Below are 20,513 nucleotides of genomic sequence, written 5' to 3' on the forward strand. Positions count from 1 at the left end.
ACTTTGTAAGCTCTCAAGTCAAAGTTGAACTGCACAAACTAGGCAAGAAAGTGTTGCAGGTGGCAATAGAAGGAAAACGGTGTGCGATGGGCGAGTTCGTTTTCAATGGTAGCAGATCGAAGATCGTTGAACCTAACTGCTCCCCTCCCCTCCCCTGGTCAAAGAAAGCGTCCTTTTGTGACTAGTAGATCACTGAACAAATGGTCAATACATGTAGTCACGCTACTCGACTTAGTGCCGTCAGATGAATGGATTTTTCAGACCCCTGATCACTGAACAGAAAATTCGCTTGGCCATTTGCTAGATTCCTGCAAAGAGAAAACTAGAAGGTGCACAATAATGCAGGCTTGGCTGAGTCACGGGTGACCAAGAAAGATTCTTAATTCGTCCTGAAAAATACTGTTACGACCAGCAGTGACAAAAATATTCTGAAGCACACAATTATTCATTAGTTGTATTATTATAGTATATCTTTTGCGCCAGAATATTGCCTTGATTGATATTGTCTCCTATCAGAAACCGGTAAACAGAACGCCTAGCCGAATCACGGCATGGCCGATGGAGATCCCTGGAGAAAAAACAAATGGGAGTACTCAGAAACTGAAGCATCCTAATTTTCTAACGGGCTAACATGAGGCAAATAAAATTCCTTCCGTCTCGATGTTTCTTTTGACGCCTGACAGGAACTGTCGAAATTAAAATTGTGCTACCAGAAAACCATGGATTCAGCGCCTCAACCACCTAACAAGAAGATGCAGAAATGAATTCTCTTCAGACCCCGTTTAGTTGAAATGCAAAAAAATTTTGCGAAAGAATTTTACTAATTTGAAGTACTAAATGAAGTCTATTTACAAAACTTTTTGCACAGATGGGTTGTAAATCGCGAGACGAATCTAATGATGCTAATTAATCCATGATTAATCTATAATTAGCGGGTGAGTACTGTAGCATCACTGTTGCAAATCATAGATTAAATAGGCTCATTAGATTCGTCTCGCAATTTATAGCCCATCCATACAAAAAGTTTTATAAATAGATTTCATTTAGTACTTCATGCATGTGTGGAAATATTCGATGTGACATTTTTTTTTGTTTACGGAGTTTATGGGGTGAGAACTAAACAGGGCAGCTGTCAGAGTAGCTCCCAAGCAAGCCTTGACGAAAATTTCCTGGCTTTGATAAGCTAATTATTCCACCCCGGTGAATCAGTGGGTGACACTGCAGTCCCGTCTCCGTGACCGTGAGTCCGTGGGCGGCCGAGGGAGGAAGAGTCAAAGATCCTCCTCCAACTGACGAGCGGGCCATAGCTACAGGTACGCCCTGGGCTGGAGCTACTGGGGCCCATATGCTGCATGGGCTTGACTTTGCGCCGCATGATTAACCAGCAAGAACCAAACAAGGCCCAGCTGTTTGTTCCCTAAGCACATTCCCTCCAGCTCCTAAACAGCAGCAGCTCACAGTAACAGTACTCGGCTACTCGGAGCTGACGCATACACGTGCACAAGGACGCTGGATCTCAAGTCCTCCCAACTGTCACACGTGTACTGGAGCTGGCGGCCTTAACCGACCCCAATAATCAAACTCCTACTAGCAGTACCAATTCCTTGCTTGCCTTGCACACCAGTTAACCCCTAATTTTTAAACTAAACTACTAGGCGTCGCGGGATGAGAATCAGACACGAGCGCGGCTTGTTCCTCTTTGTACCAGCAAAAGAGGAGCTAAACAACGCGGGAAACTGGTCGTGGAGTGGAGCCATGTGCTCGCTCGAATCTACGCCGCATTAGGCAGAGGCAGTGAGGCAGCCCGGCCCCCTCTACGCTTTTGCTTTTTTTTTTTTTGAAGAGAAACGCTTTTGCTTTGGGAGTCTGGGTTAAACAAACGCAACATTGTTGATCGGTCGCTCGTCATGGCCGGGGCTTTCTGCCCACCTATGTGGTACGGCAGCGGCACATGGCTAGGCGCGCCATAGACAGTCGTCGTTCCACGGGCCGACCACGGATGCCCTTCTTCCCTTTTCTCGCCCGACGGGAATCATGGCGGGTGCTGGCGCGCACGCCATGTCCCGCGTGCGGTGATGGCCGATGGCGCCATGCCGCCATGGCGGGCGCGCCCTGCCCTCGCGGCAGATTCCCGGCTCGCTTGCTTTCTGCCGCGGGGTGCGTAATCGCTGATGTCACAGGGCGGGGGCCGCGAGCTTGGGCGTCAAGCCGAGAGCTGAGTGCCAGGGTCGGAGGGAGAACGGAGCAGCAGCACCTCGCGCGCGCGCGGCTCGAGACTCGAGTCAAGTCCGCTTTGGGTACCATCTTCGTGAAGCCGCCGTGCGGGCAGCAGGAGGCTTTGCCGGCGCGGCGGCGAGGCCTCTTTCCGGGAAGCCGCCGCGGCCTCGTCGAGATCTGCGCCTCCCGCATTGCCTTTCTTTCTTTCTCGTTTTCTTTTTACAGAGCACGCACGGGTTTTGTTCGGCGAGGCGCGAGAGCGGGCGTCGTTTCTGCCGAGGGAGGTCTCTGCCTCTCGCGCACGCATGGCCCGATACAGTGCACGGCGCCGGGGTATCCAAGGGCTCTCGCTCCGAAAGTTGTCTGGGGGAGTGCGGTGAACTCGACGACGTGTCCCGTGTCCGGCTGGTGAATTGGTGATTGCACGCGTCGTTGGGTGTGGGCGGCGCCCGTACGGTCGGTGTCGAAAGCTGTTTACTGTGGCAGACTGACAGACATGTTGGGTTGAAGGTTCATGCACGCGCCCGATGCAGCAGGGACCTCACGTGTCACCCGGATCGTGCAAGGTCATTAGGTCAAGGTTCTTCGCTTACGGACCACGATGCCATGGAAGACCGAAAAATGCCTTCCTTCCATTCTTCTCCATCTATTGTACGCAGTTTGCAAATTTCGCATCTTACTATGTGTTACCCCCACCATATTCCTCATTTCCTGGAGTTTTCAGAGTGGAGTTTGCGAATTTGCATTGCAACATGATCACAGAAGATGATATAGCTCACGCAACCTATCATTTTCATCAATATCATTTTGCAAGTAATTTGGATTTACAAGGTGGTTTCTGATGTTCACATCATCACATGTCTTGGGGAACGTACGAATTGCCATTCCATAATTTCTAGGAAACTTCTGCAGCTTCGATTGAATATAACAATAATGATAAAACCCTCCCTAGATGCGCAAATGCGTATGGAACGATGCTACTTGCATCGACGGTCCACCATACCAGATGAACAGTGAAAAGAAAATGTGTAGCTCAGGGTTTCAGGCAAGGCATTACTTTTCCTCAAAATTTGCTCAAATATGGAAACAAGGTTCCCAAATGCATTGGATTTACAGAAGGATCAAAGTGGTGTACAATGAAAGCTAAAAAAAAACACTCGCGCACACCCGATGAGCCAAACATGAGAGCGTGGAAACGGGGTTTGTGGTGCCTAGTGGGCGGCTCAGATAGCCAAAGCCACAAGCAAGCTGATCGGATGAGCTTCCTCCCCCAGATCCCAAGGTTCTTCGCTCTCCGGCGCCGATGGGCACCGACGCGCTGCTCAGGCCGGGCTACAGAGACGGGGAAACCGAACTCCTTTATCCCATCGGCTCCATCGACTGATCTTCAGGTGCAGAAATCTTGTCAACACAGAAGCGGAAGATCTCCCGGGCTTTTGCAGGTTCATTTCATTCAGGTGGCCACGGACACCTTCCTGGACTCGTGGTGGCGCGACGACTCAGGGTCCGCCCTGGCCGAGTACTGCTGCGGCCTCCGGGCGGCGGACCTGGCGGCCTGCCTGGCGTGGATGGCGTCGAGCTGCATCTGCTCGTGGCGGCACTCCTCGCTGCAGAAGGGCGTGTCCCCCCTGTACATGAAGATGTCGCTGTCGCGGCCCAGCGGCTTGGCGCAGAGCGCGCACGCGTCCAGCGCCGGCACGCTGGGCTCGGAGAGCGCCTCGGCGTCGAAGAAGAAGGCGGAGGCCATGCCGAGCAGGTGGTGTCGCCTCTCTGGCTACCGCGCCCTTGAGCCTCGGCTGTCGCTGCTTAGCCTGCTTCGGTGGTGGCAGAGGACTGGAGGAGGAAGGTGGAGCCTTGGAGGTGAGGAGTATGGAGGCGGAGGCCGCGCGGGGTATTATATGGGGGAGGGCGATGCCGCTGCGGCTGGGTACGGTGCACGGCACGGGCGTGGGGTAATAGAAACAGGGGTCGGGGCGCGGGCGAGACGGCCCACGGGTCCGGCGATACCGCCCGGGACGGGCGGAGCCACCGAACCGGGCTGGGGGCACGGGATGGAGTGGTTGTGTTCTTTATTCCCGCGGTATGGTGAAGTGGTTGGCTCGGCCTGACCCAGTGACCCACCCTGGGGAGGAGTTGAGGGCCGCCGTGTCCGTGCCGGCGCGCGCGGCTCCACCACGACGAGAACGACGCGCGGGCGAGTCACGCTCGACCGCGACGTGGCCCCGCAGTGGGGGCGGAATCGCACCGGGGCGTCCCGGTACGGGACGAAAACCGTGTGCGGTGCGGTGCTACCGCAAAAAGGGAAAAGTGCCCTCGCCACCTAGTGGACCCGAAATACCACTCGCCCCTTCCACTTTGTGCAGGAAAAGCTACGAGCCGAATTCCATCGAGTACTAGTATTAATCAAAGGAAAAAGGAGGTCGGAATCGTTCGCGACAAATCTGTAGGCAAAGCTCCAACTTTGGCTTAAACAAACGCAAATCGTCCTGACGCCGGTAATAAGGGAGCCAGGCCTTTTGCCAACATACGAGGCAGGCGCCCGCCGTGCCCCCCACATGGTTAGGCAGGCCATGCTCGCAGCGCAAATGATCGGTACCACCGCACTGCCCTGCCCCTGCTGGCCGTGCCTTGACGGTATTTTTAGGGGTCGCTTTGGCCTCGTTTGGTTCCGCACGCTAGAATTCTAGCACGTCTCTTCTAGTTTCCGCATGAAAGACTAAATGAAGTCTATTTACAAAATTTTTTCAGAGATGAGTATAATTTTTCGCGACGAATCTAATGACGGTAATTAATTGATGATTTGCTACAGTGATACTAGAGTACCCATCCTCAAATCGCGCGGTCAAAATCCTCATTAGATTCTTTAGGGTCACTAGCGCGGGGTTCTGAAGTTGTTTTTTGTAAACTTCTTTTGTTTAACACCATAATTAACGGTCAAACTGTCACTGTTCACTAGCACGCTACAAATACGAGAATCTTGGGGACTGGTGGATGCCGCACACGATCAGAGGCTAGTAGTTTAAAAATCCTCGAGGGAGCTAGGGAGATTTGCGAATCGGGGAGAAACTGGTTGTTTAACCGACAGATTGCCAGGTTTCGCCTTGGCGGGGTGGGCACGTCTTGGCGTAGGAGAGGCGAAGCACCCTGCGGTCCAGATTCCATCGGGTCCGCCCCCGGCCCCGGCCGGCAGGCTTCGTCCCGGGGAGCAGCATTTCTCGAGATCTGCACCGTCGTTTGTTTCAACTTTTGCGTTTCTGATTGGTAAGAGCAAAACTAATGGTTACGCGGGCTATCGGCAGGAAGCAATGCCAGGTCATTTAGCTGGGTAGCAGAGAGGGATAGTAGTGGTGGGATCTATGGCATCTTTTAATGCTCTATGTTGCTTTAGAGCCAATGGTACCAACCGACTTGTGATACAGTGCCCATCCGCCTATTTTGAGCCGACGTTTCACGAGTCGTCCACCTTCTTCTTTCACCTTTGTTCTTTCTGCGCCGGCTATGATTTTTTCAAACGTGTACAATTCCCAGCCTACCTAACTGGCATTGGAGTTTGTACATCTTTGCATTCTTTTCCCTTAGACGTGACGCCCTAGGATCTTAGGTGGATGTTTGGAAAAATAGAGAATTCTAAAAATTCTTTAAAAAAATATCAAGCAGTCAATCAATATACTGTAATCATCACCGATAATAATAGCCATTGGATTTATTTTATTTCTAAATTACTAATATATGCCATAATAGAAAAAATAGATCTAGCTAATTTAGATCCTATATCTTAATTACCATGTCTGCCATTATAGAAAAAATAGATTTATCCTAATTTAAGTAATTCAAAATTTAAATCTACAAAATAGTACTGGACACATCTACCCTGACTTTCCCTCCTAATCTCCTCTCCTATTTAAATCAGAAAGTCTATCCCTAAAGGCATATCAAATATACGTGTACATCTATATATGCATAAAAATAAATACTGCACATTTCAAATAAGAAATTTGAGCTTTTGTGATGAGCAGTATGACGTGGTGTTGACCTAGATGACTAGCACTAAGATGGAGCTGAGCTTACTAGCGCATTAGTCATAATTGTGATGTATGCAAGTTAAAGCATATTTACTCGCAAAAGAGTCAAAATATATCTAAATTCTATATATTATGGTGTATCAATAAAAACTCAATTTAACCAATCCTTTCATTACAAACTATAGTTATTTTAGTTTTGTTGTAAGTTAAAATTCTCCATATTTAATACAGTATATAAAATTCATAAATATCTACCATATTAAACTAGGTTCACTAGGTAGACAAAATATATCTCGATCTATATTTTCTATAAACTTAGTTAGAATTAGATGAATTTTTAAGTAAAATAAACCATAATTTAAAATGGAGTGTTAACTAAGAACATATAATTACAAATTGCTTACCCGTGAAATTGTACGGATTGATAGGCTAGTGATAACTGAACTGGTAGTAGGGACTACCTAAGTACCTATTCCTGGAAAAATGGTTCAGATAAAAATCAATGCTCTCGTAGTGCTTGGTGTTGGTGGCTCGAAGAGAATTGTTTGGAAGATTGGCTACTCGCTCCCAGTTAGGATCAGTCGCTCACGCCACTCAGGTGTTCGTTGCAAAGGCGTGCCAAAACATGGAAACCGTGGACGTGGGACTTCTGGCCGTGTGCGCCGTCCGCACGTGCTGCGTACAGTGGCGGATCTAGAAAGGGTTGAAGGAGGGGCTAATTTCTTCTTCCTCTCTCTTCTTTTCTTCTTCCTCTCCTTCCTCATCCTTTCTTCTCAAAAAATTGAGGGGGGGCTCAACGGGGGCTCCATGGTTTTTTGGGGTCTAGGGGGGCTGGAGCCCCCCTAGACCCAGTGCTGTCTCCGCCCCTGGCTGCGTATGCGGTGACTCACGTCCAGGGTTTCAAATCTCGGCCGGGAACCGCCGGTTTCCGGGGTTTTTTTCTGTTCCCGGTCCGGTCCGGGACGGTAAACCGGGTCCGGTTTTTTATATTTTATGCTTCTAAATCTAAAAATACAAAAGTAATTTTTTTGTGCTACTGTTCCGGTTTTGAACGGTGTCACCGGTTTTTGAAACCCTGCTCCCGTCCTACCTGGAGCTCCGGCCACATGTTCCGCTGGACGCCCGCTGCTTCCAGCCTGGCCATGACGCTCGGAGGATCTCCGATGACTCAGCGGTGAGTCGTGAGGCGTACAGCATCGAAAAAAAAGAATAGGTTATTTTAAAGAAGAATACGAACTGAAATGTTGGACGAATCCGACGTGGTTTTTGTGTTGATGTGGATCCACCACTATGATATTTTCTCTAGTCACTTGACTGAGAGAGAGAGAGAGAGAGAGAGAGAGAGAGGTTATGCATCTGAAGACTGAACGGGGCCAGACGGTCGAAGCAACTATACACTGTCGATACTATACAGATGACGCAATTAGCAGACAGACTCGTGCATTTGTTTCCATACAAACCAATTCAGGCACATAACAATGATAGTATGGAAATTAATTTGGCTGGAATTTGGAAACAAGCTTCCCAAATGTACAACACGGCGTTTGTATGGGCTAAATCTTACTACACACCTGCACTCTGGCACCATCGACCCGATAGGAATTTTCTCTGTTGGAGAGTGCAAAGCCTCATGCAGTGCATATGAACTCTCACGGATCCTTCCTCCACCGGCACCGGCCATCATCGCGCTGCTCAGGCCGGGCAAAGCGTGACGGAGAAACGGAGCTCTCCCTCGTGTCCCATCAGGCCATCAGCAGGTTGATGCTTCCCCGTACCTTCCGGAGACCAACCAGCCCTTGCTCATCAGGTCTCTGGATGACTGGATGTGCAGAGTCCAGCTACCCGTTCAGCTCGCCACCGCGGATGCCTTCCTCGTCACCTGGTGCCCACTCCGCGACTCCGCTCCCGACGAGTGCTGCTGGTGCCTCCGGGCGGCCGACCTTGCGGCCTGCCTGGCCCGGATGGCGTCGAACTGCATCTGCTCGTCGCGGCACTCCTCGCTGCAGAAGGGCGTGTCCCCTCGGTACATGAAGAGGTCGCTGTCGCGCCCCAGCGGCTTGGCGCAGAGCGAGCACGCGTCCAGCGCGGGCAGCCTGGGCTCGCCGACCGGCTCGGCGTCGAAGAAGAAGGCGCAAGCGAGGTGTGCCGCCGCCATGGCTTTGGCTATGTGCGTTGCGAACTGAAGGAGATGACGGGAATCACTAGATGGGTTTGGGGATCGAGGAGGCTGCGGGCTTCAGGCCGAGTTCTGAGGCGGGGCCGGTATATATGGCGGACAGGGACGGGCACAGGGCGCCGGTGCTGCGGGGGCGCAGGGAAAACAGCGGCGTGGCACGGGCGGCTCACGGTTCCGACGGGCATTACCGCGCGCCGGCCGGCCGGACTGTGTGCCACCAACCGGGATGTGGGCATCGACAAGTGGTTTCCATTCTTTATGGCATCATGTTGCAGTGGGGTTGCCTGGTTGGCTAGTTGGCAAGGCTCCAGGGATGCTGCGTCCGCGCCACGCACGCGGCTGACTCGGCTCCGCCGCGACCGCGACGAGGACGACGACGGAGGCGGCGCGGGCCACGCTTTTGACGTGGATGGGGTTTTGGATTCCCGAACACACACCGGCCGGAATCGCACAAAATACGCCCCTGTTACACGCAGAAACCGTGTGCACCACCACTTGCTCCGATTTGTGAAGCAAAAGTACCAGGAGAAAAAATTCCGTGAAAAAGCATACCAATTTGCACGGAATCAACACCATTAGCCCATTGCTCAGTCCCAAACTTTGCCTTAAGCTAACTTAAATATCTTGGGGCTGATAATTCGTCCGTCAGCCTTTTTTTGGCCAGCGTACGTGGCCGGAACACCCGCATGTTAGGCACGCAAATGATAGAGAGCACTTGCGCTTAGAAAAATATCAGCACGGGCACTTGTTTTCTCATCAGGGTTTCATATTCTCACGGGAATATTTTGAGGTGTGGTGCAACTGCGCAAGCAAGCCACCCGCTCACCACCACCAGACTGCACCCTGTGAACGATACTGTGGGGACCACGCAACTGGTGATTCTGTACTCCTCCTATACATTGAAAACATTGGAGAAAATCACGGGGAGCGGCTTAAAAAAACATGATGGATAATTTCACCCAAGAAATTGCCAGGTTTCACCGTAGCAACTGACAAGCGTGTAGTGGGAGTACTACATATTGGAGCAGGGGCCAGCACCGCGCGGTTGCAGGTGCGCCGCTCAGGGGATGCTTAGTTAGTGAAAAAGTTTGAATTTGGCTATTGTAGCACATTTCGTTGTTATTTGACAATTAATGTTCAATCATGAATTAATTAGCATCATTATATTCATCTCGTACGAATCAGTTATATTATGTAATTAGTTATTTTTTTAACTACATTTAATGCTTCATGCATGTGTTCAAAAATTCGATGTGACGAGTACTACGCAAACTTTTTTTTTTTTGAAACTAAACGCCCCCTCAAGAATCAAGATTCCGTCTACAAAGCGGTCTAGCAGGCAGGTTTCACCCGGGGGAGCAGCTTTCTCGAGATCGGCGGCTAAGATTTGTCTATAGGTGGCTTCATTGAGAAGCATTGCGCTTGGTAATTGGAGCTTAGTGATAGATCAGGACATAGTTGGAATTTGGCAAGCCCGCAGCATAGTTTGCTTTTGTATGTCGAGTTATCGACGTGTTTGGCGAGAGAGATACGGCGGCATACGGGGACGAAGCAACAAAATTTGCGAGCTAGCACCCCCAAAATGCCAGATCCGGGTTGCCCACCCTGTCTTCATCTCCATCTTCTCTCAACTCACCCCTGAGCGGAAGGCATGGCGCTGCATTTTTCGACGGTGACGCACTGATATTCCGAGCCGAGCAGCTTTTTCCGCTCATTATCTCAACAAGCCGTCTCGAGCCGAGCCGAGCCGGCTGGTTATCCAACCCGATTTCCTGATGAAACAAGGGTGAAGCGCACCAATGGCATCTGCCATCAGCAAAAAAAAAAACCGTGTGCTACGCTATCACCAGCAAAGAGAAAGGGATTGGATTCTACCACTTGCTCCGCTTTTGTGCGGCAAGTGCGAGGACTGATATTACCAGTTGGCATCCATGACCAATTGGGAAAGCGGAGCCAGAATTGTTGCACCAAAGCAACTGGTGGTTAAGAGGACCTAAACTTTGTTTGAACTAATGAAAACGTTCGAGAGGGTCGCAGGCCTTTTCGGCAACATACGAGTCGAGTAGCACAGAGCCACTGTCCACTGACCCATTGCCACGCTAGTGCATATTTTTATTTAAAATCTTTTCGCTTTTCGGCCCTCTGCTTACGGGATCTTGGGAAGCGCGGCGCGGCGCATGCACGCCAGCCATAAACCTTGTGAACAGTGACCATGCTTGCCTGCCTGCCCATGCTTGGATCCGGCCTCGCACCGGGTGTACGCCATGCCCCATGCGCGCGATGTGTGTGTGCTGTGTGGCCGGCGTCCTGCGGCCACCGATCATAGTAGGCGCCTAAACAACTCGTTGGTTAACCACTCCAGAACTGAAAGCAAAAACCAGAAACCACCACCTTGCGCCCGTGGATGCGCGCACGGCTCAGGATTCCACCCTTCGGGCTGGCAGGCTTCCACCCGGGGAGCAGCCGTTGCCGAGATCCGAGCTGGGGCCTTTGTTTTAGGTCGCGTCACAGATAAAGCATTGCCCTTGATAATTGGCGCTCGCTCAAAGATCGCGCTCTTGCTAGTTTATGTTTTTTTTCTTTTGGGAAATACGGTACGTGGTCCCGTGCGTAGCTCAGACTTGGGCGCCATGTGAGTCGTTCGGCACAGCACATTCTTCGCCCGGAGAGGATCCATTGCCCAGCTAGAGAACAAGCAATAACTGCACGGCACATACGCACGGGAACAAGCAACAACTGCAGCAGAGAGAAGGGGTTGATCATCCATTGCCCGGCTCGAGAAACTCCCCTGGAAGTGTTCACGGCTCACCGCTCCTCAGATGCTGCCTGCGGAGTGATGGCCAAGCGCGTAAAAGTGCGGGGCCCGCGGTGGCCATACTCTCCCTACGTGCTCCGGCCCTGCGCTGGTAGCGACCGGCCGGACACGTGTTCGGCCGTGAGTCCACGGCATGTCCAGCCAAGCCATGATGTTCGTCTTCAGTGAGAAGGGGCTCTCCGATGACTCAGCCGTGACTAGCGAGTTTTTCAGACGTCCTACAGGCAAAAACAAAATTGGGTTGTTTAAAGAAATCCGACGTGGGAGTGACCATTCCCCTTCGCTTTGGTCTTTTGTTTGGTCCCCTGATGGACGACGATTACGCAACTAGCTCATCTTTTTCCTTTTGAACGTAAGCAATCGGAACACTCTAGCACTGGCTCCATAATCAATCAATTCGAGCACACAGCACAGTAAACTGGATGACCAAGATCGGAAGTAGTAGTTCCAGACTCTCACAGGATGCCCCTCGGCCGTTGGATTCTTACTCCTGCCTCCCCTTGTCCTCTGATTTCTCGCGCAAACAGCTGCAGTGACCAGCACTTTACATCTGCCTTCTATACCTCCGCCGCTCTCCGCGCTGTCCATGCTACACAAGTACACTTTCGACTGGATTTTCACCGTTTTTAAAAGTGATGCATTTTCACTAGAAGAGATGCATTCCACAGGCCATTGCCACTTCCTGTGGACATCACTGTAACCTATGATGGGCCGGGAAAGCCCCTATGGCGAACCCTAATTTTTTCCTTGACGTCAACGATCGGGTATGGAGACAAAGGGAGACAAAATAGTGTTCGTCTTCAGGCGATAAGAGTGAGATATTGCGATGCAAAAAATATTACACGACATGTCGACATCTCATAGCTATTATTTTTCGGAGACTCATTGCTCCCGCGGAGATTGTTTGGTAACTTTGGTTTTACTCAGGAATTGCTCGGTATTTGAAACAAAACTTCGGGAATGCTTCAGTTTACAAGGAGGCGTTACAATGTGGCTTGCGCGGGTAGCTAGCATTTTTTATGTTGATATTTAAGTTTTATTACTTGAAGAAACGGGTGTATAGTTTCATTTAATCCTGTTATGGAAGTCCTAATGATCTAGACTGAAGATATCGCCTATGTTTTCTTCACCATCATATTTTGTGCCTTATTCTTTTGGTAATATGGGTAAGAAGAAAAAGGGAACAGTTTATGTAGAGATATTTTTTTAACTCAATATACACTTTAAAATTTCTTAACATGAGTATAATTTTTAATTATTAGCTGGTTATGTAAATTTTTGTTTCAGAGTCTTTGCTATGTGATAAATTCCTTAAACCATTAAAAGACGATCGAGATGAGTATCGATTTGAGATAATATTATTAATTTAATTGAGTTTGAATTTTGAAATGATACCTTAATGCACATAAGTTAGATCATCTTTTTCTTACAGTGATTGTACCTTTTTCCACCATTAATCATGCACCAGGATTAGCAAACTCATCGTTGTATTGGTAAGATACAACCCTTTCCTAACTAATTAATATAAGACTGTTCCACTCTAGATATTTCAGCTTCAAGTTGTGGAGTCGCTCCCAATTCAAACACCATTACTCCACAAAACTTAGAGTAGCTGTCTTCATAAATATGAAGGCCTCCCCTGCTAGTTCATGCATTTTTGTGGATTTGAAGGCCACGTAAAGTGGTGCTTCAGAAATTTGTGGAGATACACCACCATGGAGTTTCTGGAGTGGACCTGAAAAACTGGAGTGAAGCTGTCTCAAACAGGTCATGTGCTCACTTCATCTCTCATCATTGCCTGTGGTCATCACAATGCCTCAGCTCGGTGATGACATCGATGCTCTGCTATGTTAGGGTGATACACGACCTCCTGACTCGATAGGGATTGTGTTGCGACGTGCGCTCTCCAAGTCGAGCACTAACTCTCATCACTTTCTAGATTGAGATTGCTTCTTAGCCCTACTGCCCTTCCTCTTCGATCTATCTTCTGATCGTGGAGGGTTCTCCAAATTTGTTGTCCAACTGCGCTTCTTCATGGTTAACACATTGCTTTCACCACGGTTGTCGTCAGCCTCTTGAAATCTTGCCCTCTTTCATCATCATGTAGATTGCAATCATGTCAAATCTCTACCATGGCCACACCACCCTCACATTTTTTTCTCATTTCTTAATTTTGATAGTAGTTGTTCCCCATGTGCTACCATCAATTTGTGCCTCTCCAAGTCTCCATGATCGCTCCAAAAAAAAAAATTTAGCCCCTCTCAAAATTGTGCATAATCCCATTGCCTTCAAGTTTGAAACCACATCGCATCTACATAATACCTACACCAAACCATTGTTGTTTTCGAGAAAAAATGGTGTACCTCTTTATGCAAACTGTCTTCAAGAGATCTTTTGGCTTTGATTTTGATCCTTGCTACAACGTGAGGATTTAAGGGGAAATATCCATTCGGCAAACAAAGCGTTGGAGGTAGTCGTTATGTATATATTTCCCAATAACAAATGGAGAAACAATAATATATTCTTCTTTTGTATTCTTTGTTTTGTGTATACTTTTACCTTTCATTCGTGATCAATTGAGCTGAGAATGATCAATGTAACAACTTAGCTTCTCTAAAAAAAATGCCACAATTGTTCTCTCGTTTTTAGAAAATTGAATCGTTGTATCTGGAGCAAAACATAACATGTTTTTGCTCTTATTCTCCGTTAAAGGGCTACACAATTGATCTTTTTCCTATGTTGCTCATAGCTAGGCTGCTTCCTCGTGCCTCGGATGCTTGGGAACAATGCTACATGGATCTCTACTGTGGGTATGCGTGCTCCTCGATTGAGGAAGCTAAAAATGTACCCGCAAAAAAGAGCTAAAATGTATTTTAGTTTCATATTTTTTTGCAAGTAAAGAGAAAAGTTTATTAATTATTCAAACACTTCAGAAGGGGATTATACTATCCAAGCAATTAAAGATATTTATTGCTTTTAACGCTTCGGAGAGCGATCGTGCCATACTACGCTATGGTTTAGCAGCTTCATGGTCTAAGCTAGATCATTTGTGATATTGTTCTGCTCTCTTTCACATGACTCGATACTAATTTTGAAGCATTCTTGCAATATGTAGCCTCTTGGTTGGTGAATAACAGAATAAGGATGGCGGCCCCTTATTTCGATAGTAGTGAATGACGGCCATACAGTCGGACTAAAAAATCTATGTAGGCTGAAAGTATGACTTTACATGTGTGATCCCCACTCACAAAGCCAATACCAGCTTGTGATTCTGCATAGAGACAACATCATCAACATTGATTTTGATATGTCCAGTATCAGTGTCAGGAGGCTCCCACAACAGCAATCTCCTCTCATCATGTCCCGGCCCTCAGGTGCAAGTGACGTTCGTTCTACTCTCCTGTCATGACTCATGTCCAGGCCTAAATTTTGTTGGGCGGAACACAATCAAAGAATTTCAATGGGCCGCCAATAGTTACCTTAGAGCCTGATATTTCCTAATTGGCTAATTGGATTTGGATACTATATTACAAAATATATTCATGTATAATGACAAAATAAGGACAACATACGTGTTGCTACAGCTGCCGGTCTACCTCTCCCTTATTTGGGTTGTTGTTAACCCAGGCTAAATCAGCTAACAGCTTCCTTCTCCCTATCACAGGATTGGACGGGCAAGTACACGTGCAGTGGCCAGACCATGTGCCTGCCGTGATGCACGGCCTAGTGCTACCCGGCCGTTTGCTTTCTTGTCCGGCTAGAGCAGGGATGTTGCTGTTGTTTTGTCTCACAGTTTAAGCCGTGGCTCAATGCCTTGCAATCGTAGTAGCCAGGGCAAATGGAGTCGCCAGCCTTGCCTTTGCAAATGGAGTCGCCACTGTGTCCTGCATGAGCTTTGAGCGCACAAAAGATGGCCTAGCAACGTGCAAGCTGATGAGGACCTTTTGAGATGCTGGCCGGCAGGCTTCTCAGTTCTCATCTCATCTACTCCTCCGTATCGTATACATCTTCGTGTCTCATCTCATCTACTCCTCCGTATTATATACATCTTCGTGGGGGAAAGAGATAGAAAAGAAAAAGAAACATATATAAAGACAGTATGTATCACGTTGATGAATTGCTTATTTTTAGATTCCTAATCTAGTTATATTTATAATTTGTATTTGGCTTGGACTCTTTAGGTTAATATAGACCCTTAGATCTTCATAAAATCCGACGGTGCAAATCATTTTCTTTTTAGATTAATGCGGAAATTTCTATACTCTCTCGGCGAACGTGGTGGCTTTTTTTTAGCTTCTTCTAGTATTTGGCTTGGACTCTTTAGGTTAATATAGACCATTAGATCTTCATAAAATCCGACGGTACAAATTCTTTTTTTTTTAGATTAACGTGGGAATTTCTTGACCCTCTCGGCGAACGTGATGGCTTCTTTTAGCTTCTTCTAACACTCCCTTATTAATATAATAGATTGCTCGGTATTTGAAACAAAACTTCGGGAATGCTTCAGTTTACAAGGAGGCGTTACAATGTGGCTCAAAGCCTCAAACTCGCACCGGCATCGTGTGCGGCTCGGATTCAGATGGCCAAGTCTTACTCTGATGCAAAGAACAGTTGAAAATTTACGATCCTTGTGCGGTGCTGGGCGACGGGCGTCATCTTGTAGCCGGACAGATCGTGACGGAGAGTCGGAGTTCCTCATCTTTTGTGCCATCAGAGCGGCCGGCGGTTCTCCGGATCTTCTTGGAAGAAGCTGGAACGGATCAAGCACCTCAGCTAGCTATGCGCTCCTTCTAACGGGCCGGGTCAGCTCGCCACGGACACCTTCCTGGAGTCCTGGCCTCTACGAGGAGATCCCGTCCCCGACAAGGACTGCTGCTGCCTCCGGCCGGCGGACCTGGCGGCCTGCCTCGCGCGGGCGGCGTCGAGCTGCATCTGCTCGCCGCGGCACTCCTCGCTGCAGAAGGGCGTGTCCCCTCTGTACATGAAGACGTCGCTGTCGCGCCCCAGCCGCTTGGCGCAGAGCGCGCACGCGTCCAGCGCCGGCACGCCGGGCTCGCCGAGCGGCTCGGCGTCGAAGAAGAAGCCGGCGCAGGCGGCCATCGTGCGTAGCGTAGCTGCTGCTTCTAGTAGCAAGGCTTGGTGCGTTGCTGGGGGAGGGAGGACTACTGCGAGGAGGAGGATGGTCTTTGCTGGGTTGAGCTGAGACCGGCGGGCCGGGAGGTCGGTATATATGGCGGGCGGGGCGGGCAGGGACGGGCACGGATCGGACGCCGCAGCGGTAGGGGCAGGGCGAGAGCGGGACCGCCCACGGGTCGGGGAATACCGCGCGCGCGCCGCGCCGGACGGAGCCGGTTCGGTTCATCGTCTCGTCTGTTTCGTGGCGGGCCATGGTGCCGCGATGGGCTGACTCGGCGTGATGGCGCCAGCCGTGCCCGCCGCGGCTCCACAATGGGCCCGCGCGCGTGACGTTGTGGCGGTTTCCGGGTTCCGACAGGGACGGGTCGCGCCAAAAACAGAAGCGTCCCTGTTACGACAGCTCGGCAGCGAAAACTGCGTGCTATGCACGAAGACTCCTCGTGCTCGCGTGCCATGCTCCACAGTACTTGCTACTCCTTGCTCCGCTTCGCGCGGCACGATCGGGACTTCGGGAGGTAAAAAAAGTTGTGGCGCATCGTAATTATTGATGGATTGATCTGCACAAAATCTACTACCACGCTAGTATTATTCGAAGCATTATTGGTCGGCATAGTATGATGCTGGTCCCAAACTCTTGGCTTAAACTAAGCTAAGCACATTATTAGCACTGATAATTGGCGCGCGCCAGCCTTTTCTCTCTTTTTTTCCAGCACACGATGCGGGCGCCCCCCACCCCCACATAGTTAGGCCTAGCTAGGCCGGGGCCCGCGTATTATATCGAGGCCACTTGCGCTCGCAACTTGCAAAGCCTCGCCGCAACAGCCAACAGCCTTTTGCTTGTGCACCCAGCACCCCCCGTCCCACGGCTTCAGCATGGGCACGGCGCAGCCTTGTTCCTGGCGAGAGAGATTCTTTGGCGAGCGCGGTGCATGCACGCCACCAGGCAGGCAGAGCGCTGCGCCTGTGCGCGCGGCGGAGGGGACCGCGGGCAGGTGGCGCGCGTGCAGCGCGTCCGCGCCGGGGAGAGGCATGCGAATATACTGTCATGGCCACGACCATGCGAGTACGTTCCGTGGTTGCGCCGTCGGCCTGGGATGGAACACTGTCATGGCCACGACCGCGAGTGACATCTGCGGAGGGGGAATCGCTGGAGGCGAGTTTAAAAACTCCATGCCAAACGGAGATGGCGCCAGGTTTCAGCTTCGGCAGGCGTGCACGCCGCCTTGGAGTAGGCGCGACGCACCTTGCGCGCGTGCAAAGGCAACTTGGAGCTGCCCCTGCGGACTGCCCTGCCCGAGATCCCATCGGTCAGGCAGGCAGGTCTCGCCCCGGGGAGCAGCATTTCTCGAGATCCGCCGCGCCGGTTTGTTTACTCCCGCAGGCGGCTTCGCGGAGAAGATCTTTGGCTTGACAATCGGAGCGCACGGATCGTCGACCAACGGAACAACCAAAAAGAAAGCTTGTCAAAAAAAAAAAGAGAGAGAGAAAGAAACTCGCAGATCACGCAGCGCCGCGCGTGGCGTGCGAGCAGATCGACGTTTCTGCCGGGTGAGCCGCACGAACAACAAAACAGAACCAGAGCTTGCTTAGCTGTGGCAGCTTGCACCGGCTGACAGTGCGGGCCGCATGGTGAAAAATTGGAAAAAGATCCCCGTTCGCTCACGGCCACACAGCTGGTGGCCGCGGAGTGGAGGACCGCGCGTAAAAGTGCGGGCCGGTGCCCCGGCGCGCTGCTTTTGGCGTGGGCGGCGGCCATACGTCCGTGCGGCACTGGCGCTTGCTGGCTGCAGCCTGCAGCGCACGGTCTCGGTGAGTCACGGCCTACACCACACATGTTTCGGCCTGCGCGTCCACGGCTTCGGCTTCGTTTCGTTTCACCAACCGTGATCGACAGATCGTGACGTCGCCCTGGCCCGCGCGCTCTTGGTGATTGAGTGGGGCACGGACCGACTCCCCGGTGACTCAGCGCTGAGCAGCGAGGCGTACAGAAAAGAGAAAAGAGAAAAGAGAAAAGGAAATTGAATTATTCAACGGATCTGACGTGGGTGCAATGATTTCGGCCACTTTGGAGTGTTGTTTAGCCCGCTTGACACTGACGGAAATAATAGTCCGGACCAATTTTTAGAATGGAACTAGTGAGTTGGTTACGCAGTCGGGACACTTGCACTTCGGGTAAACTCGAGTAAAGTACAGCACTGGTGCCTTTTATCAGTTCAGAAATTCAGATAGCCCCCAAGACGCAGGCTTCAGCCAGATCCACGATGGAGTTTTGTGTAGGTTTGGTGCTTCGCTACCAAAGAACTGATTATAACTCATGCAGATTGATTTTTACTGCTGCAATCTTGGATCTCGAAGCAGATCTTGCATCAGTTGCGAGATTTCTTTCCTCCAATCAGTGGAGAAAAAAGAGCATACAGAGAGAGGAAGGAATGGGATTCAATTGCTCAAGCAGATTACTTTGGAGTCTTGAATCTCAACGGGGAACAATTGAACATGTTTGCGATTGCGAGATATCATCTGTCCTATCAGTACAGAGAAAAAAGCACACACAGAAGAAAAGTACTAGTCAGGAACAAGTTTGCGATCAAAATTGCATGGCTTGTGGCACAGCTTGTTTAGATGCCTCGTACATTTACACACACACGCCCTCAGGCCTCAACCCCCTCGCGCACCACGGCCAACCCAGGAGATCCAAACAAAAACAAGGTCAGGCCAATCTGGCTGGCTCTATTGCCTTCATCAATCTTCAGATCCACATCCACCCCCCGAGTTCGCTTCGTTTCTGCGCCCAAACAAAGCGAGCCCGAGCGCCTCCATGTTCGGATCTCCAGTAGCTTAGCTGGTTCAGCCAAGACGAGCAGTCGCTTTCTTCCTTCCCCGCCTGGCTCCTCTTGCTTACTACTAGTAGCTGGCAACGGATACGCCCGACTTGGCGGACACGGAGGCCTCGCCGCCCTCGCGCCTGCCGCTGCTCCGCTGCTGCTTCCGGCGGCCGGCCTGGCGCGCGTAGGCCGCGTCGTGGTGCATCTGCTCGTGGCGGCACTCCTCGCTGCAGAAGGGCGTGTCGCCCTTGTACATGAAGATGTCGCTGTTGCGGGCGAGCGGCTTGGCGCAGAGCGCGCAGGCGTCCAGCGCGTGCCGCCCGGGCTCGCCCAGCGGCTCCGCGTCGAAGAAGAAGGCGCAGGCCACGGACGCCGCCATGTATATCTGCTTCGTGTGGTTTGGGTGAGCTGGTGATGGAGGGTCTCTCCGAGCTCAGCGGCTTCGCTTTGGAGAGGGCGGGGGGAGGGGAATGGAGAGCGTTGTGGGTGCTTAATGGGCTTGGCTCGCTGCGAAGTGGACGGGGCGGGTATTTATGGTTGCGTGGTGAGGAACACGACAAGCGGGGAGTGACGTGGAGCTTAGCGGATAAGCTGAGAAAAAGGAAAACCGTGGGTGGTTCTGGAACCAGCGGGCCAAGCCCGACGCGAGCGAGCGAGACGGTCTACCGGCCGCGCCTTGCCCACAGCTAGGCCAAACCAGACGGGTCTCGGTATTCCTGCTCGGTAGCTGAGAAAACAAGCCGAAATAAGTCGAAAATTCATCAGCCGGGTCTCGCTGATCTGATAAATAGTATTCGGCTGGTAGAATAAATAATATTATACGAGAGAAAATAAGTCGAAACAAACCGAGAACCGATCAGCCGAACAGACCGTGACTGTGTCCCTCGGACAGATTCAAAACAGGTTTGAGCTTGTGGGCGCGTTCAGTTCCCAAATTTTTTGGAAAAATTACTGTAGCAATTTTCAACCGAAGATTAGGAGGTCTAAGCATGATTTAATTGTAAATCTAATTATACGGATGGACGGGAAATCGCGAGACGAATCTATTAAGTCTAATTAATCTGTTAGTAGAGATTGATTACTGTAGCACGACATTGTCTAATCATTGTATAATTAGGTTCATTAGATTCGTCTTGCGATTTTGCCCGGGGGTTATGAAATGAGTTTTGTCAGTTATCCACATTTAACACTTCTAATTAGTGGTTAAACATTCGAAGTTATTGTAGCACATGAAAATTTTTGGAAACTAAACGGGCCCTGTATTTAATACGGAGTATACTCCCTCCGTCCCAAAATAAATACAATTCTATGGTTCAAAATTTGTC

At 50.4% G+C, this 20,513-nt stretch overlaps 4 protein-coding genes across 4 annotated transcripts; all 4 read right to left on the reverse strand.

Moving 5' to 3' along the window:
* Nucleotides 1-3,256: 3,256 nt before the first annotated feature.
* Nucleotides 3,257-4,137, reverse strand: LOC120683264 (FCS-Like Zinc finger 2-like). Its single transcript, XM_039965319.1, has one exon. The coding sequence runs from the start codon at nt 3,962-3,964 to the stop codon at nt 3,671-3,673; it is 294 nt and encodes a 97-aa protein (XP_039821253.1). The 5' UTR covers nt 3,965-4,137; the 3' UTR covers nt 3,257-3,670.
* A 3,482-nt stretch (nt 4,138-7,619) lies between these two features.
* On the reverse strand, nt 7,620-8,623 carry LOC120683866 (FCS-Like Zinc finger 3-like). The gene has a single exon (XM_039965966.1). It carries the CDS (start codon nt 8,392-8,394, stop codon nt 8,086-8,088), a length of 309 nt encoding a protein of 102 aa, XP_039821900.1. The 5' UTR covers nt 8,395-8,623; the 3' UTR covers nt 7,620-8,085.
* A 3,463-nt stretch (nt 8,624-12,086) lies between these two features.
* On the reverse strand, nt 12,087-16,443 carry LOC120683215 (FCS-Like Zinc finger 2-like). The gene is made up of 2 exons (XM_039965241.1): nt 15,759-16,443; nt 12,087-12,220 (listed from the first exon to the last, which is right to left on the reverse strand). Exon 1 carries the CDS (start codon nt 16,328-16,330, stop codon nt 16,034-16,036), a length of 297 nt encoding a protein of 98 aa, XP_039821175.1. The 5' UTR covers nt 16,331-16,443; the 3' UTR covers nt 12,087-12,220; nt 15,759-16,033.
* A 2,396-nt stretch (nt 16,444-18,839) lies between these two features.
* Nucleotides 18,840-19,688, reverse strand: LOC120683124 (FCS-Like Zinc finger 2-like). Its single transcript, XM_039965149.1, has one exon. The coding sequence runs from the start codon at nt 19,565-19,567 to the stop codon at nt 19,268-19,270; it is 300 nt and encodes a 99-aa protein (XP_039821083.1). The 5' UTR covers nt 19,568-19,688; the 3' UTR covers nt 18,840-19,267.
* Between the last annotated feature and the right edge of the window lie 825 nt (nt 19,689-20,513).

Source organism: Panicum virgatum, chromosome 7N (genome assembly GCF_016808335.1).
Source record: "Panicum virgatum strain AP13 chromosome 7N, P.virgatum_v5, whole genome shotgun sequence".
Classification (NCBI taxonomy): Eukaryota; Viridiplantae; Streptophyta; class Magnoliopsida; order Poales; family Poaceae; genus Panicum; species Panicum virgatum.